Here is a 19,452-nt window from a genome sequence, read left to right on the forward strand (position 1 = left end):
AATCTGAGGAGAGCTTTTAGCCATCCACTTCTCTGTAATATACCCAGAAGAAGAGAGGGTATTGATATTCTTAAGGAGACATAAGCATTGAAAGAGGCATATGTAGCTTTCCTGGGGACGGAGGCAGCATTGCTCTGGGGAAGGATCATTGCTTGACTGAAATATTGTAACTGAAATTTGCTTATTTATTACCAGAGTCCAGCAGAGATAAATTGGTGAACAATTGTGTCGGACTCTTGACTTTTTAATTTCTGAGGAAAACAGATTAATATTTTTAAGTAATTTAGTTTAGTTAGTTAAGAATACCCTGTATCTGTCAGGGTTTTTAGATGCAGCAAGATCTATTCAAGTGTATTATATAGTTCAAGGAATCTCCAGAAGGGACAGAGGATCTGGCTTGGATGCTGCAAGACCAGGAAAAAGATAGCCAATGGCAACAGATCAAGGAGAAATTTCTAATCACACCACACATGACTGACCTAGCAGAAACCCTTCTGCTCAGACATATAATGCTAAGCATTACACACTGGAAACTCCACTGTAGCTGTCCCCTTAAAAGTGGACACTTCCATTTCCTTTCTTGCTAGGATACCCAGTCTCCCCACATATGGCCCCTGTTTCTAGCTGCTCACTTCTACGTCACACCTCATTGAAGCATGCCTGTTTGTTAGAAACTAGGGCACATAGGAAATCCTGCTGCAAGGGAGTCTGGAAGATGTGTCTTTTTTTTTTTTTTTAAGTTTTATTTTGTTGATATACATTGTGGCTGATTATTGCTCCCCATCACCAAAACCTCCCTCCCTTCTCCCTCCCCCCTCCCCCCCAACAATGTCCTTTCTGTTTGCTTGTCGTATCAACTTCAAGTAGTTGTGGTTGTTATATCTTCTTCCCCCACCCGGTTTTTTTTTTTTTTTTTTTTTGTGTGTGTGTGTGTGTGTGTGTGAATTTATATATTAATTTTTAGCTCCCACCAATAAGTGAGAACATGTGGTATTTCTCTTTCTGTGCCTGACTTGTTTCACTTAATATAATTCTCTCAAGGTCCATCCATGTTGTTGCAAATGGCAGTATTTCATTCGTTTTTATAGCTGAGTAGTATTCCATTGTGTAGATGTACCACATTTTCCGTATCCACTCATCTGATGATGGGCATTTGGGCTGGTTCCAACTCTTGGCTATTGTAAAGAGTGCTGCGATGAACACTGGGGAACAGGTATACCTTCTACTTGATGATTTCCATTCCTCTGGGTATATTCCCAACAGTGGGATAGCTGGGTCGTATGGTAGATCTATCTGCAATTGTTTGAGGAACCTCCATACCATTTTCCATAGAGGCTGCACCATTTTGCAGTCCCACCAACAATGTATGAGAGTTCCTTTTTCTCCGCAACCTCGCCAGCATTTATCGTTCAGAGTCTTTTGGATTTTAGCCATCCTAACTGGGGTTAGATGGTATCTCAATGTGGAAGATGTGTCTTTAACTTTTTAACTCTATCTCTAAATACAAGAAGGGAAGCTGAAAGAGTCTTGATTTGGCATTTACTAAGCTAATCTACCACAGGAGAGTGCAGGAATGCTGGAATGTGGTGCAGTATGTCATTACACTCAGCCCTCTTCTTCTGTTGGGCAAATGAGGCACTGGTGCCACTCCAAGGAGAAGTTGCCCAGAGCAGTCTTATATTGGGACAGTTGAGTACCCTACTGTAGAGCGTTAGGTCTCTCCTCTTTGCAGTTAACCACTATTTTTTTTTTTTTTTTTTACCCTGTAGGCATAATTGATCTGTGTGAATGGTGAAGACAGTTGGAAATTAATATCAGTCTGTGCTGACAGCTCTGTAGAAAATGAGCTTGGAAGTCTTCAGAGGGCAAACAACTCTTGTTCAAACCACAAGTATTTCTTCCTGGTCCTGTTAGAGGATGGGATCACTGTGAAACTGATGGACAAGAAAAGCGGGGCTAACAGGATGGACCCATCTGTGGGGGAGCCATGGCCCCATAGCCAGTCCTGCCTGTGCCTGTGTCTGTGTGAGTGGGTGCATTCGTAAATAGTTTCTGGGACAGGCAGAGTTGGGATGACAGGGATGGGATGTCTGCATTACAGGTGGTTCAGGGGTGAATTAATCCTTCCTGCTGCCCATACCAGTCCACATTCTGCTGTGACCTGATCCTTGTTAAACGTCCCTGGTCACGAGAACCCCAATTCCTTTTATTTCTTCCCAGCTGTTTCTAAAAGTTTTCCATCCTGCTGCTCTTTTTTTGGACAGCTGCCTAACCCTCTCTTAGGTTTGACAATTCATCTTTAAAGATCAAAAGAACAGCAACTGTTGAAGTGCAAGACTCAACTGGGTGCAGGACACAGCTTTTGGCAGCTGATTATTAAATGGGAAAAAGGGGTCAGTAAAGTGATATTCCCAGCATTCTCCATTTTCTCTCCACTAAATAGATTCTTTTGTTAGTTCTTTCAAAGATAAAAGAAGTTCTCCAACATTTCTTTCTATGTTCTGGGCTCTGACATCCCTTAGGAATGAGCCTGGCAACACTGTGGATGGGCTTTGCTAGTCTGGGTGACTTTGAACTGTGTTGAGAGAGTTGAAGGGGTGGAATCCCACCAGGAGCTAGCCTGGGATCAGCTCCCGCTCCCCTCCGACCCCCCAATGGGGTGGACGCTTCCTGCCCTTGCACTTGGCCACAAGGGGCAGCACGGGGTGACCTGCCTGTGGGAATTCTGTTCCTCTTGATCAGAGGGAAACACTCTCGCTCAGTTTGGTCTCAGGGTTTTTATTTCTTTTTTATTCTGTTTGTGGAAATGTCTTTTAACACCTACATTTTATTTTCCATCCACGATACTGTCCTTGAAGTCAGAGATCTAATTCTGCCCCCTTCTTACTAGGATATGCTTTGTCTTCCTTAAAGCCGACAACGAATCCCTCACAGCACTTTTGTGAAGATGAAATGAAGTACTCTTGGTAAAAATTCATGGTAAATGTAGAATATTTTAAGACCGTTTCTTTCCTTTCAGATGATTTCTTGAGGTGGGTGTTTCCCTCAGCACCTTTTCAGGCAAAAGGAGAATTACGGTGATTACAAAGATAGTAATTGTAGTTAATATTTATCGAGAGCCTAGTGTATTTTGAGTATAATTTAGAACATTGCTCATACATGGTGTTGTTTAATATTTACAAAAACTTTGAGAAATATTATGTATTGTCATCATCAGTTTCATATATGAGGAAACAGGCTTCAGAGAAGTTGGATGCCTGTACAGCAAATAAGCAGCAGGGCAAGGACTTAAATACAAGGCAGTCTGACTCTACACCTGCAGTTGGCACAGCTCTTTCCCCTGTATCTATTCAGCACAGGTGTCTACATTTCTTATCTATGAAAGGTAATGAATTTCAGACCCATCCTGCCTTCTCAGTGGAATACCTGCTCCTGCATCATTGTGATGGGGCCCTTGCCTGATCCTTGCTCCAGACATGGCCCATGTGCTCAGCCCCAGCCATACCAAACTCTCAAACTCTGGTAGATGCCTGAATGGGTCATGGCTTTTATCTTATACATCCATTTCTCTGCACCCATAGTTCTTGCAACCTGGAACTCTTTTCCTTCTTCTAGCCTTCATATATTTCTGCTCATTCTGTAAAACTTAGCTTGTTCATTCACCAAATATTTATTGAGTGAGTAGTATATGCTAGAGTTGGCACTGATGACCTTAATGGACTTACAGTGCAGTAGGTGAACCAGAGGAATAAATTCCAGTATACCACACAAGGTGACAAATGCTGTGAAAGAAAAGCAGAGAGTCCTTTGGCATTGTTCTGATTCATTTATTTATTTATAAAATCTACAAAGAGCCTGCAGTGGAGTACACAGTATGTTAAGTGCTAGTGATATCAGACAAGCAAGTTTTCTTCCCTCTCACTGCTATGCTGCAGTGGTGGTGGGACAACAAAAAGAAATAAGTGACCTCAAAAACTAAACAGAGCCAAGTGACAGAGTGAATGGGAAGAAGTGGGTTAGAGAGAGTAACTAGAGAAAGCCTCCTTGAGAAGGTAGCTTTTGAACTTGGTCTTGAGAATAGAGAAGGGCTAGCCATACTAGTGTTCTAGGTAAACAAGGGAAGTTCAAAGTTCCAAAAAGTGCTTGTTTTGCTCAAGGACTAGAAAAGAGATGTGTTAAAAGTTGCCAGACTTCCCTTCCTAAACCTAAAGTCACTGCATTCTCTGAGAGAGGCCACTCCTCTGATAAGGCATTCATTATGCTCCACAGGCATACCTCATTTAATTGTGTTTTATTTTATTATACTTTGCAGAGACAGAGTTTTTTAAAAGTTGAAGGTTTGTGACAACTCTTCATTGAACAAGTCTATCATTGCTGTTTTTCCAACAGCATGTGTTCACTCATGTCTCTGTGTCACATCTTGCTAATTCTTGCAATTTTTCAAAATTTTCATTATTATTATATCTGTTATGGCAATCTGTGATTACTGATCTTTGATTTTATTCTTGTAATTGTTTTGGTAAGCCATGAACCATGCTCATTTAAGATGGTGAACTTAGTGGATAAATGTGTGTTCTGACTGCTCCACCAACTGGCCATTTCCCATCTCTTTCCATTTCCTTGGGCTTCCCTGTTCCCTGAGAAAGAACAATAATAAAATTAGGCAAATTAATAACCCTACAGTGGCCTCTAAGTATTCAAGTGAAAGGAGGAGTCACACATCTCTCACTTTAAATCAAACGTTGGAAATGATTAAGCTTCATGAGGAAGGCGTGTCGAAAGCTGAGATAGGCCTAAAGTTAGGCCTCTTGTTCCAATTAGCCAAGTTGACAATGCAAAGGAAAGTTCTTGAAGGAAATTAAAAATGCTGCTCCAGTGAACACACAAATGATGAGGAAGTGACAGAACCTTATTGCTGACATGGAGAGAGTTTAGTGGTCTGGATAGAAGATCAAACTAGCCACCGCATTCCCCTACGCCAAAGCCTAATCCAGAGCAAAGCCCTAACTCTCTTCAATTCTATGAGGGCTTAGAGAAATGAGGAAGCTGCAGAAGGAAAGTCTGCAGCTAGCAGAGGTTGGTTCATGAGGTTTAAGGAAAGAAGCCGTGTCCATAATACAAAGTGCAGGTGAAGCAGCAAGTGCTGATGTAGAAGCTACAGCGAGTGATCCAGAAGATCCAGCTAAGATCATTGATAGAGGTGGTGACACTAAACAACAGATTTTCAATGCAGACACAACAGCCTTCTATTGGAAGAAGATGCCATCTAGGACTTTCATAGCTAGAGAGGAGAAGTCAATGCCTGGCTTCAGAGCTTCAAAGGACAGGCTGACTCCCTTGTTAGGGGCAAATGCAGCTGGGGACTTTAAGTTGAAGCCAATGCTCACGTACCATTCTGAGAATGCTGTGCCTCTTAAGAGTTATGCTAAATCTACTGTGCCTGTCCCTATAAATGGAACAACAAAGCACTTATTATAGCACATCTGTTTACACGATGGTTTACTGAATATTTTAAGCCTGCTGTTGAGACCTACTGCCTAGAAAAAGAGATTCCTTTCAAAATATTACTGCTCATTGACAATGCATCTGATCATTCAAGAGCTCTGATGGACATGTACAAGGAGATTAGTGTTGTTTTAATGCCTGCTAACACAACATCCATTCTGTCAACATGGATCAAGGAGTCATTTTGACTTTCAGGTCTTGTTATCTAAGAAATACATTTGGTAGGGCTAGAGTTTCCATAGATGATGATTCTTCTGATGGACCTGGGCAAGATAAATTTAAAACCTGCTGGAAAGGTTTCACCATTCTAGATGCCATTAAGCACATTAGTGATTCATGGAAGGAGGTCAAAACATCAACATTAACAGGAGCCTGGAAAAAGTTGATTGCAACCCACATGGATGCCTTTGAGGGGTTCAAGACTTCAGTGGAGGAAATAACTGCAGAAGTTGTGGAAATAGCAAGAGAAATAGAATTAGAAGTGGAGCCTGAGATGGGACTGAATTGCTGCAATCTCATGATAAAACTTTAACAAATGAGGAGTTGCTTCTCATGGAAGAGCAGAGAAAGTGTTTTCTTGAGATGGAATCTACTCCTGATGAAGATGCTGTAAACATTGTTGAAGTGACAACAGAGGATTTAGAATCTTACAGAAACATAGTAGATGAGGCAGCAGCAAGGCTTGAGAGCACTGACTTCAACTTTGAAATAAGTTCTACTGTGAGTAAAATGCTATCAAATAGCATCATGTACTACAGAGAAATCTTTCATGAAAGGAAGAGTCCATCAACGCAGCAAACTTCACTGTTGTCTTGTTTTGAGACATTGGCACAGCCACACCAACCTTCAGCCACCACCCTGTGATCAGTCAGTAGCCATAAGCAGCCATCAATGTCGAGGCAAAACCTTCCACCAGAAAAAACGTTAGGACTTGCTGGAGGCTCAGATGATCGTTAGCATTTTTAGCAATAAAGCATTTTTAAATTAAGGTATGTACATTTTTTAGACATAATGCTATTGTACACTTAATACACTGCAGTATAGTGTAAACATAACTTTTATATGCACTGGTAAACCAAAATATTCATGTGACTTGCTTTATTGTAATATTTGTTGTATTGCGGTGGTCTGGAACCCAACCCACAATATCTCCAAGGTATGACTGTATTGAGTGCATATTTACTTCTAATGCGGACACTCTTTGTGACATATCTTACTCAAATTTGTAAATTAGTACATCTTGTAGTTTCTAGTCCGTGAGAGGAACACACTTGAATGAATGAATGATGTATCTAACTAAATTGTCCTGAACTGACTCACTAGGACACATCATTCGTTCATTGGCTTCCAAAATATACAGAGAAATCACGTTAAAGCACAATTAGCTCACCTGGAAGAAGAATCATCTGGGTGTTTTACTCCCATCCTTATTACAGAATTTTTGATCCTAATTGCCAGGGCAGATGTGAGAACTAGAAACTATAAATATTTGTAGGGTTTACTTCACACTGTGTGCCTGCTTTCATCTCCCTGGATAAATTCCACGCTCAGAGGCTCATTATCTGTGCACACACAAAACAGCTATATAATAATTAGTAGTAAGGAAGACTGAACAACAGAACAGTGTTCACACCAATTAGTTACTGGGTTGAGGAACCTGATTTTTTCCCCCTAAAGCTTTTGCATGTCTCTGTTCTAACTTTTGGATTGAGAACTTCTGCTTGTGTTTTAAGTTGTAGCTATTGTCATTTATCAAGTGTTGTAAAAGTAGTTTCTATGTATTAAGCATTTACACTATAGCAGGCGTTATACTAAGCCCTTCACATGCATTGTCTCACTCAATCCTCACAGCAGCCTGGAGTTTTATTCACATTTTAAAAACTAGGATAGACTGTAAATGAGTGCGGAGAAAAAGGAACTCTCATACATTGTTGGTAGGACTGCAAAATGGTGCAGCCTCTATGGAAAATGGTATGGAGGTTCCTCAAACAATTGCAGATAGATCTACCATACGACCCAGCTATCCCACTGTTGGGAATATACCCAGAGGAATGGAAATCATCAAGTCGAAGGTATACCTGTTCCCCAATGTTCATCGCAGCACTCTTTACAATAGCCAAGAGTTGGAACCAGCCCAAATGTCCATCATCAGATGAGTGGATACGGAAAATGTGGTACATCTACACAATGGAATACTACTCAGCTATAAAAACGAATGAAATACTGCCATTTGCAACAACATGGATGGACCTCGAGAGAATTATATTAAGTGAAACAAGTCAGGCACAGAAAGAGAAATACCACATGTTCTCACTGATTGGTGGGATCTAAAAATTAATATATAATTCACACACACATACACAAAACCGGGGGGGGGGAAGAAGATATAACAACCACAATTACTTGAAGTTGATACGACAAGCAAACAGAAAGGACATTGTTGGGGGGGAGGGAGAAGGGAGGGAGGTTTTGGTGATGGGGAGCAATAATCAGCCACAATGTATATATATCGACAAAATAAAATTAAAAAAATAAAAAAATAAATTAAAAAAAAAACAGCAAAAAAAACCTAGGATACTAAAGTCACAACTTGCACAAGGTCACCCAGCAAGAGTGGTCAGATGTGAACTTGAAGCAGGACAGTCTGTTTACAGAGTTCTTTACGGTTATACCAGTGCTTCCCAAACCGAGTGCTCCCTGAGGGACCTCTGGAGGTAGAAATTAATAATTTGTTTTTTGTTTATTGCACGATAATCCTAAAACATTCATACGAGCACATTTGGGGTCATTTATGATTGAGTCCTGTCAGATCATTTCTGGCCCGAGCTTGTCTTTGTATAATAATTACATTGCAGCCCAGCGATGTTTAGTGCTGCGTTTCTTAAGCTGGGGTCCTTTAACGGAGCTACATTCCATGATTGTACGAAAGAGCAGTGCAAGGCACCCATTACACCAGGCAGCCTCTCAGGCTGGACCCTGCACTGGATTCATGATTGTCTTCTTTCCACTGTGAGATTCATAGAGAATCTGGTGCTTCAATAGGATCCAAGGTGCTGCTGTCCTGGTAACAAGTGCTACTGGTGGTGATACTCTGTGCACTCTGGGTGACTCTACTCAGCTTTGTGCTGATGCAAAGCCTCCGGGAACCTACAGGGAAATCAAAGCAGGCTGGCTGCTGCTCTGTGCACAGAGGAAGTGAAAAGAAAAAAATAAAGACTTTTTCTAGAGGGCTAAACAATATTTATTTGTAGAAGAGCTCATCAGAAATCCAAAGGGCAGGAAGCTGGTAAAAATGTTCCTGGTGTCCCACTGCTCAGGCACATAGGAGGCAAGGCATAGAGATATTTACTGCAGGTTAATATTCAGAGCACTCTCTCTGGTGAGGCTTTCAAAAATCATTTTCATTCTACACAAAAGAGAAAAACATTATTTTCAGATCTTCACCCGATGCACAAGAAAGTTAAATTAAGCTGCTGTGAAGGTCTGAAAATGTAGAGGAGTGCAGGGAAAGCTCTTCACATCTGCTCCTTGCTGTTGCTGTAGACAGAATGCTGGGCAGGTCGGGGAGGGAGGAATCTGCTCACCTGCTTATAACCAGGAGGACAGGTGTAGAGGCTGAGGAAAGGATTAACGCAGTAAGCATTTGTGAAACTGCTAGTGAGCTTAAACTCCTATATCACTTAGGACCAAAGCCACATATTTAAATGATTTAGAATTAAGTTTTTTTCTTTTAATTCTGGAGGACAAATAAAAAGCAGACAATAAACATGTATTTTGCATCTCTCTAGCAAATGAGGATTCTCTGAAAGATATACAAAAATGAAAGTCTGAAATTTAATTCACTGTTGTATTAGTCTGCTTGGGCTGCCTTAACAAAGTACCACTAACTGGGTGGCTTGAGAAACAGGAATTTATTTTCTTAGTTTTGGAGGCTGGAAGTTCAAGATCAAGGTGTCCACAGGGTTGTTGTCTTCTGAGGCTTGGCTTCTTGGCTTTAGAAGGCTGTCTTCTCCTTGTGTCCTTACTGCACATGTCTGTGTTCAATTTTTTTCTTTTAAGGACATTGGTTATTTTGGAGTAGGGCCATCCTGATGACCTCATTTTAACTTAATTACCTCTATAAGGACTCTATCTCCAGATATGTCCACATGCTGAAGTATGGATGTTAGCACAAAGTTTGGAGAGGAGCACAATTCAGCCCATAATAACTGATTTATAAATAATAACTATATGCATATGTATATCTGTCTATGTCTTTGTATCTGTGTCTCTAATTTTTTGGGTCAAAAAGAAAAGTTAATTTGGGAGCAAACAAGAAATGACTTATAAAACTGTACCTACTGAAATTTTAAATATTCTAGAATTCAAGCTTTTCTTCTTTTTCATAAACCATAATTTTATTTCTCAGTATCATGGGTCATATTATATTCAGTAAAGAAAATAATGATATGCTAAGTGGGAATGATTGATTACTATTTATTATAATACATTTCATCTCTGACAGAAGCTACCAATATAATTTTAAATATTTTACAATAAGGCACATTTTCTACCTGTGCCCTTATTATTGCAGAAATTAGCTTTTAAATGTCATATTAGAGATAATTGCTCTTCTTTTCTCTTTTGGGGTGGAAGAAGTCAGTGAATGTGTGTGGCATGGGGAGGGCACTGTCAAGAAGAGAAAGGGCTTGGAAGTGGTCTGTGGATTGAGGAAGCGGCAGAATCTTGTGCTGAACAGAATAAACCCAACCCCATCTATGGCTGTGTGTGTGTGTGTGTGTGTGTGTGTGTGTGTGTGTGTGTGTGTGTGTGTGTGTGAGAGAGAGAGAGAGAGAGAAAGAGAGAGAGAAAGAGAGAGAGAGAATATGTGTAGCTAATACATAAGGATAATGTAGAGTTTAAGTTGGCAATTTTCTACCTGGTATACACAGGCATATAGGACAGATCAGTGAGTGATCCCAACACACCCATATGTGGCGGGTACCCCAGTCCCTGACTGTACTGTATAAAGTGCATCCTACAGACAGCCCTTTTCTTTATAAGTTAGAAAAGCCAGTAGATATCTCAATTGTTTCCCCTAAAGAAAGTGAAATAGACAGGAAGGGGAAAAAGCTAAAAAGGTCATAGAGAGGACTGTTTGGGTGTAGGGAGAGGAATTTGTTTACTGATTCTGGGTGAGTTGCTTTGGAAAATAACTGACATGTTTAGAGACTTGTACAAATTTATTTGTATTTTGGGGGGGAGCTTTTATTAATTTTGCTCTCCGAAGTTGATGAAATAATTATCTCATCTACTCCACGACACCTTCAGTTCAGTCCACATTATTCACCAGCACTTTTGTAGCTGAACTACTTGAAGGAGATGCAGTTAAGGTCTGAGCTACTCCCCAAAGTGAATGGGGGCAAAACAGAGGTCTGAAGGGTCCAGACATGTTTCGTTTGTATCTAGACATAGACACATACTATCTTTTATTCACATCTCCTTGATATCAGAAAGCAAGTGTGTGCAGAAGGGCAGATGGTTGAGAGGGCATGGGAGGTACTGTTAGGATATGGATGAAAAGGAAGGTGGGCAGTGAGGGCGTGGAGGTAGGGAAGTCCCAGCACATGGTGAGTATCAAAGGGCCACCCTACGTGTGTGCCTGGCTCCATGCATTTCATACAGAATCCTAGAAGTAAATGCATTGAATCCATAAAAGAGGAAGTGTAGCACATGGTACTACAAAATAAGAAGGCAAAGAAGAAATAACAATTATTACACAGACATTCGACTGAACCATATCTATGAATAATATTAAGCACATTTTTAAAAGATGATACTTTTGATTTTTAAATAGATAGAAATTTCTTTCTGTAATGTGCCACATAATATATGGAACTCCAATTTAAACTGAAATATTTGGAAATTCAATGAATGGTGCCCTGTTAACAAGCTTAGCCAACTGGTACCTGGATTCTAGGTGGATCACTGGGTTGTACATTCCCGATGGAACAAGCCTTGTTATCAGTTCTGAGGCAGTGCTGGCATGGTGCAAGAGATTAGGTATTTCTGGGTGACTAGGCAGCTGATTCTTAAGCACAGGTGCGTCACTTCACATAGGTTCCTGAAGCATTAAACAAATCTTGGTGACATCCAGGCTTTTGGACATATTTACATTGTGATGGTATTGTTTGACAGTGATAGGATCCTCTTCCTTCAATGAGTTCTCGTGATTATTCATTGAACAAGTCTCCAGAAGCGAACTTTTAGTGATCTGCATGGAATGGCTCCAGCTGTCCCTGTCTGGCTGGCTCTCCTGACCTTTGAATCTTACATGTCCATTTCGGAGTGTTTTTAGCTTCCTTGTAATATGAACTCTACCTCTTAGAAAATGCAAATCTCCTATTTCTGTTCCAATCAATACTTCCTCCTATTGCTTTAATGACACAAAGCCACTTTATTTGTCAGGGGCGAACAGAGACTGACTCACTTTAGTTCAAATGTGGGCTCTCCTCAAACGTTTCACTTCATAATCTTTTTTTTTTTCTGTAAACACAACAGATCACCTGAAAAAAAAAGATAATCAAAGCAAGACCTTTTGCTAAGAAAATGAGACAATCTTATTCCAGAATTCTCGACTCTTCTACTGGGAAAAACACCTCCCCTCAAAGTCTTTGAAAAATCTTTAAATTGATGTCTTTCTCTCAAGGCTCACTCCCATTCCCATTTCTCCCAGATCGTCCTCATACTGAAAATGGAAGTGGATGTTTACTTGTATCAACGACATGGCAACCCTATTCCTGAAGGGCCTGTGAATAAAGAGATGATGCATGCTGTTTGATTATTTGCCTTCCCAGAGAAAGTTTGCCGATTGGATCTCCTATAAATTGCTGATAAGAACTTAAATTAGTATTTCCTTTTACGAAATAAATTTGCCAGTCCATATCTAAAGCTTTAAAAATGTTCAACCCTTTAATCCAGTAAATCCTCTTCTAAAAATCTATACTAAGGCAAAATGTAAACACACAAGGATTTGTGAGCAAAGCAGCATTGCATCATTATTTATAATAATAAAATGTGAGAACAATCCAACTAATCTACAAAAGAGGAAAGGCTACAAAAAATATGTGATGGAATGGCCTAAAGAAATACTACTTGGTCATGTTTCAAAGAATATGCAGGGCCATGGAAAATAGATGCAATTACATATTTAGCATAAAATTCTATATCAATTGCCATTATGTTCCTAATTAAAGTCAGAAAAAAATAGAGCCTGCTTTTAAAAGCGTTTATATTGTGAAATTATGGACATTTTCAGTTCATATATGCATGTTACTTTATTTTCTGTGTGAGCTCAGGCTGCTTTTAAAGCCAGAAAAGTAATTAATATTTTTTAAGAAGAATGAAATCACCAGAGGGGAGAAACTCTCTTTTCCTTTCAGGTTAACTCTACTACAGGTGTACTATTTCTCCCTAGTAATTCATTCTCCTTGTTGATATTCTGTCTTTTACATCACATGCATCAGGAATGTAGTAGTAAATTAGCAGCAAGAAAATAGGCCTCAGAGCCATAAAACATGCTTTAAAAATATGTGCGTTTATAGTTCTTTATGGTCTTGAAAGACTCTCTTGTAGATCAGTCTTGGAAGCATGTCAGCTCTATGAAGGCAGAATTTCCTCCTGTTCATCATTCCGTCCCAGCATCAGTGCCTGATATATAGTGGACATAGAAAGCATATTTGCTGAATGAATAAGTGAATGTTTTTTTGAACTGTAGGGGTAAAATGGAATCTCAGAGGTCCTAATCTCACATGATGCTCACAAGGGCCTTCTGAGGAGGATATAGGTTTTATTACTCCTAGTTTACAGGTAACAAATGCAGAATGATTGATTTGCCCAAGATCACAGAGCTGGTAAGTGGCAGACATATATTGGGACCAATTCCTGAGGTAAGGGCTTGGTTCTCAGTAGGATCCCAACAAAATTTCATTGTTTCCTCATTGTCCCACAGCACCAAAATGACACAGTGCCACTTACTACCTCAGTGTCCCTCGAGATTTAGTTTTCTATTCAGAATAAAAAATATAGGGGGGTACTTCAAAAAGTTCTTGGAAAAATTCAATTAAAAGATAATTCTAATCTTTCTATGAATTTTTTGAAGAACTCCGTATAATATATACACATACACACTCAGACATATAATGCTCTCTGCCTCTCTTCTTTCCTATTAGTAGTTGCTATGTATTAAAATAATTTCCTTGGCTAAATTTTGAGTTTCCTAGATAGAATATGGTAAAGATGGCTCTTTGGATCCCGTGATTCACTGCAAGATGAGGAGCCTGAATCCTTTCTATAGTATTTTTTCTTTAAAAAGTCTTAGGATTTTCTGGACACTTTCACACATATCTTAAAGAAAACACCTGTTTCTATTCAAATAATATGAAGTTTTATATACCTACCATCCTCTCATCTTTCCATCCTGTTATTATGAGTACCAACCTCCATCAACTCAAAAATTGGACAAAGAAAGAATGAAGGTTTGCAAACCCAGGAAGTTAAAACATACCAAGAGCACCACTAGATTCCAGGGCAGCGATGTTCTGGTAGGAAGAGAATGTGGCACCTCTCAGGCAAGTGTCCTTTACTCTTACATTTTGACAATGGCTCACTTTCTGTTTGCATCCATTCCTGCTTCACAGGAACAGCTCAGGCAGGGAAGAGTGTGTTATTTGATGTGTGGCATGTCAGTACTTCCTTCCCTTGCCTTCGCTCTGTTCAGGGTAAGCTAAGGTGTTCTACTGTTTCACAGCTCCTTAAATCTTCTAGAGTAGCCACTGTACGACTCCACTACAAAGCACTTGGCTTTACCAAGTTACAGATCCACTCCAGGCCAATTTGTGACCCTTATGCTCATAGTAAACTTATCTCCCACTGTCCTTGAAAGGCTGCTAAAATGGACCATTAGTTTTACCCACAGAGTTAACTCAGGCCTCCACTTTAAAGACAAGAAAAAGCGTTAAGAAATCTGGATAAATTTCATGTATATATGTTTGTAATTTTCTTCATCATAAAATATTTATCTTAAAACAAATACAGATGTATTGCAAGATTCTGATTAAGTTAACACTCTTTACTCTCCTTGAGAAGTACTATTTTTCCATATAGTAATGTGTTGAATCTTTTTATTTCCTATTCAAACATTTCTTTATCCACTCTACATTCAACAAGTATTTCATGAGTACTTGTCACGTACCAGGCACTGAAGATACAGAAGCAAAAGACAGAAATGGTCTCTACACTCATAGGAGGGGGATAATGCATATTAAATAATTAGAGACACAATTAATAGTTCAATTCTAATTTTGGAAAAAGCAGTGAGAAGCACAATGGGATTATCTGTACGTGGAATCTGCTTAGTCTGGGAGTTCAGGGAAGGCTGTCATGAAAAAGTGAAATCAATGTAAGGATCTTAACAATGGGTAGATGTTGGCTAAGCAAAACTGGAAAAGAGGGAGAAAAAAAGGCAGAGAAAACATATTGTGTAAAGGCTGAGGTGGAAAGAAGCAAAGAAAATTCAAGGAACCTTCATAAGGAAGATGGGTGAGATGTGTGTCTTTGCCACATTATCGGTTTATTTATTCCACTACAGTTTTACTAATCATCTGCTATGCAGCAGGCATTGTGCCATGGGCTGAAAGTACAACAGTGGGTACAGATTCTGCCCTCTCATGGCTTATACTTCAGTGTCAATTACAATACTAGAGATAAGTGCTCTGATAGCGGAAGTAAAGAGAAAAGGCTTCTAACCAAAACCGAGAGGTCAACAAACTAGAAGTGATGTCGAAGCTGGGACCTGAAGAAGAACAGGGAGAATTAACAAGGCAAAGGAGCCGTGAAAGTGTGGGGTTGATGGAATGAAGAGTGGGCTTGAAAGCCAAAGACTGGAGAGAGAGAGAAAGATATATGTGGGGGATTGAAATAAGCACAAGTATGAAGACTGAAGTAACGGGAGGTAATTTGTGTGTCTCTGTTTCTTCATCTCTTACTTAAGGGAGTTGGACTAGGTTCTTTCCAGATCAGAGATTTCATGATACTATTTTAAATCCCTCATGCATACTAGGTGAAGATTGAGAGGTTGATAGCAAGTTTTGGGGGCTGCAGAGACAAGCAGTGTCAAAGCTCATCTAGTCCGTCAGTTAAATGTACATAAAAGTCACAAAAAACTGCTTTGATTAGAAACAAAAGTACTGACTTGATTTTCTTTATTTTCAAAAATTCAAACACTTTATGTGAGAAATCAAATTGACCTTATTGCAAATGCAAATTCTTCCTTCTTTCCATGTTTTTTTTTTTTTTTTTTTTACTGAAAACTCCCCATTTTTCTATTTAGAGTGAGCACAGAGTAGACTTAAGGTCTGCAGCATGTCTTTGCAGTGCCATGGTGACTTGCCAGTTAGTTGTGTCAGAAAAATAAGTTGATTGGCATTGAGTGGATTAAATAGGCATGTGGTTGATTCCCTGGTATTTGGCAAGTTGTCACTTAAATAAAAAAGAAATGTCAGGCTCAAGTAACAGCGAGAGGGTGTGCTCTAGCTTTTACCAAGGAGAATTTGGGGAGAGATTCCCATTCCCAAAGTGTTCCTTGAGATGGACAATCTGTATCAACTAGGTCAAATGGTTTCTAATATTCAGAATAGTTTCAAGTTTTATAAGATAATTGTATACAAAACACCTGATTAGTATGGTATTTATTCAGACTTACATATGAAATAGGGACATGTTAGCCAAAATATGAAAATTACTGCCACAAACATCCACTCTACTGAAGAGCTGGTGGATTACAAACTACTGAGTGTTCTCTAGTAAGGGATATGAGGAAACTGAGACAAGGGAAATCAAAGTTAGGTCTCAATTGACAGCCTAGATTGTTGATGAGGATGCCATCGTAATATACAGCTGTTGCTTAAAATGTCAACCAAAGTCTGGGAATTATTATATGTTCAGACACTGACTATTTGTTCAGAAATTAAATAGAATACCTTCTTTGACTTTACAGGTATCTTTGACTTGGAAGCTCTTGTCATCTCACCTTTCATAGGTTGAAAAACAGAAACATATAAAAACAAGCAAGAATAGTGAGAATGAAAGATTACATCTCAGATTAAAACTGAGGATAGGCATAAACAGAATCAATACATTTATAGGTAATGATTTCTCTGGATTTTAGAAAGTGCTGATCCAATTGCATATGGTGCACCCTTGAAGCTTGAGCAAAGGAAGCTTAGGACAAGCACACTGAACAGAAATACTACTTCACCTAATGCGTAATGGACTTTGGAACCTACTTGAAGAAGTAGTGAGAATATTAAATAAAAATGGAAAAGTCTCCAGTGCTGCTTACGTATGAGCTAGGAAATGTATGACATTTTTGGTTGGCATCATATTATGCTTCTGTCATCATAAGCCTTAGGGCTCTCCTGGACACAGGCTCTATGATCCAATAAACAATGCCCTAATCCCTGATAACCATTGTTTTTGTCCCAGCACCCCTCTGTTGAGCACATTCAGTAACCTGCTCAGTCAATATGTTCTGGTGGTGATGAAGAATTTTAATTACATAAAGAAATGACCTCTTGTTCTTAGTCTATTATCACACTAATGGTAACTGCTTTATTATTGAGCACATGCTATTGTGCCATGTTCTGTTCTCAGGGAATTTTATACAACTCATTTAATTTGGATATTAACCCTATGGTTACTATCATATGCTATGTTATGGTTCATATGTCTACTCAAAAGTGAGTAATCTGAGACACAAATTCATTAATTAACTTTCCCAAAGTTTCATAGTAACTTAGTGATGTGCCAGATTTAAACTCTGGCAGTGTGGCTCCAAAGTCTGTACTTAACCAGTAGGCTTCTGCCACTACTGTAGACCAAATGGGAGAATCGGCTTAGAAACATTCAGCAATATTCTTTCACTGGCTGCCCCAGCTATTCTGACCATTCTCATCAATGGGGCCAAAGTAGATGTGTCCCGTTCTATACCGTATTCTCTTATGAGAGGTAGTGATACAGGGCACAGGTCCAGCTGCCTTTCCACTTTAAAAATAAACAACTCAAGAGTCATATGTTGGTGAAAATGGAAGTCAGCTTTTATTCAGGAATACGAGTGACCTGAGGAGAGATGTTGGGCTAACCCATGTCTCTGGTAAATCTAAAGGAGAATGGCCAGACTAAAGCCATCTCAAGGACTCAGGTCTACTGAGGGGGTTTTAAAGAGGGGGCCGAGGGAACAGAACATGAGAAATGAAAGGCAGGAGGGACAGGGATGTGTAAAGGGCCAGGTGCAAAGTCTCGCCAAGACTCCTTCTGATTTCTGCTCCCGTCCTTGCTGTTATCTCAGGGTCTTGCAGGAGAGGATTTCCCAGGGGCTGGAGAGTATGTGCAAGTCTGCATGTTTGCAGTTTCAGGCTGGCTGGAAAACAACTTTACATTCATGTAAATAATGTCATCTTGCCCCATAACCAAGGTTCAAATATCAAACAACCATTGGAGGGAACTTGGAGAAATGCATGCCAAGAAAAAAACCGTCTTTTAAAAATCTTTTAGAGCCCATGCAGTGTTAGGCCCAAATATGGTTTCAGTCCTGCTCACTCTATAGTGAAACAATTGAATGGAAAAATATGGGGTCTTTTGATTTAAATCCTCATGGTTTTACTGATCTAGTTTAGCCCAGAGTGGCAAATTCCATTTGCATCACCTAAGACTAGGAGTTGCTCTAGGTGAAGCTCCAGACAGAGCACGTGGGGTTTATAACTGGTTCTTCCTATATAAATAGCTGGCCAAATACATGAGCAGATGGTGACTCAAAGAAGCAGCACTTTGGAATTGTTTGCTCAGAAAATATGCTAATAAATAGCCCCAAGGAAAGGGAATGTGGGAAGTGAGGGGCCGAGCAAAGCTCTTGTTGCTGTCCATTGAGCAGTGACGTGGTTCATTCTCTAAGAGATGCCTGCTGTGTTTCTATTTTCTAAGCAGGACCCCAAGACAGTATTTTGTATGCCAAATAGAGGCAACCAGTAAGACAACAGGCATTTTTAGTTTTTCACAAAGAGGTAGGCTGTATTTCTCTTGCCTCCTCTCATAGGCACCCTCCTGGCAAAAGCAGACACACACACACACACACACACACACACACACACACACACACACACACACACACACACACACACACACACACACACTTTTTTATCACTCATCAAGAGAACTGCCAAGAGTAAGCAATTTGTCTATCAATGAAATCTTTTAATTCTTGGCCAATTATAAGGAAAGTGGCTTTCCCCCTATAGTTTAGTAACTTGACACTTATCTCTTTCTCTCTCTCTCTCTTTTTTTAATCACAGCAGAATCTAAGAAGAAGAAAAAGGAAGGCAAGAAACAGGAGAAGATGCTGGATTAAAAGATGCCACCTTGTGTGGAACATGAAAAGGACATCAGCAAACAGGATCAGTTAACTATTGCATTTATACCTACTGTAGGTTTTTTATTCAAAAATTATCGATAGCTTAAGTACACAATAGGCAAAAACAAAGACAAAATAAAATTTTTGTAGTAGCATTTTAAAATGTATGCCATAGTACCACTAGGGGCTTATAATAAAGGACTGTAATCTTATTTAGAAAGTTGACTTATAGTACATGATAAATAATAGGCAATTGAGGTAAGTTTTTTGAAGTTATGCAATATTTTACACTTAAATTCTTTTTTTACATTTTTTGGCAGCAATTTAAATGTTATGACCATGTAAACTACTTCTCTTGTTAGGTAATTTTTTCACCTAGACTTTTTTTCCCAATTGAGAAAAATATATACTAAACAAAGCAGCAATAAAGTATAATCACTCCTTTGAGAAAAGTATCTTATTTTCTGCCAATGGATTTAAAAAAAATTAGTCAGCAAAATGGG

The 19,452-nt window shown here is 39.3% G+C and overlaps 1 protein-coding gene across 2 annotated transcripts in view; it reads left to right on the forward strand.

The window, feature by feature from the left end:
* PTN (pleiotrophin) overlaps positions 1–19,201 on the forward strand; it is a 111,914-nt gene extending 92,713 nt beyond the window's left edge. The window contains exon 5 of one of the 2 annotated variants that reach the window (XM_063100884.1): positions 18,891–19,201. In XM_063100884.1, the coding sequence (XP_062956954.1) occupies positions 18,891–18,946 (56 nt within the window). In that variant the 3' untranslated portion in view covers positions 18,947–19,201. The remainder of the gene's footprint in view (positions 1–18,890) is intronic. The other variant, XM_063100885.1, reaches the window with a different exon arrangement.
* Positions 19,202–19,452: the final 251 nt, after the last annotated feature.

Source organism: Cynocephalus volans, chromosome 6, assembly GCF_027409185.1.
Source record: "Cynocephalus volans isolate mCynVol1 chromosome 6, mCynVol1.pri, whole genome shotgun sequence".
In the NCBI taxonomy this organism is placed as follows: domain Eukaryota; kingdom Metazoa; phylum Chordata; class Mammalia; order Dermoptera; family Cynocephalidae; genus Cynocephalus; species Cynocephalus volans.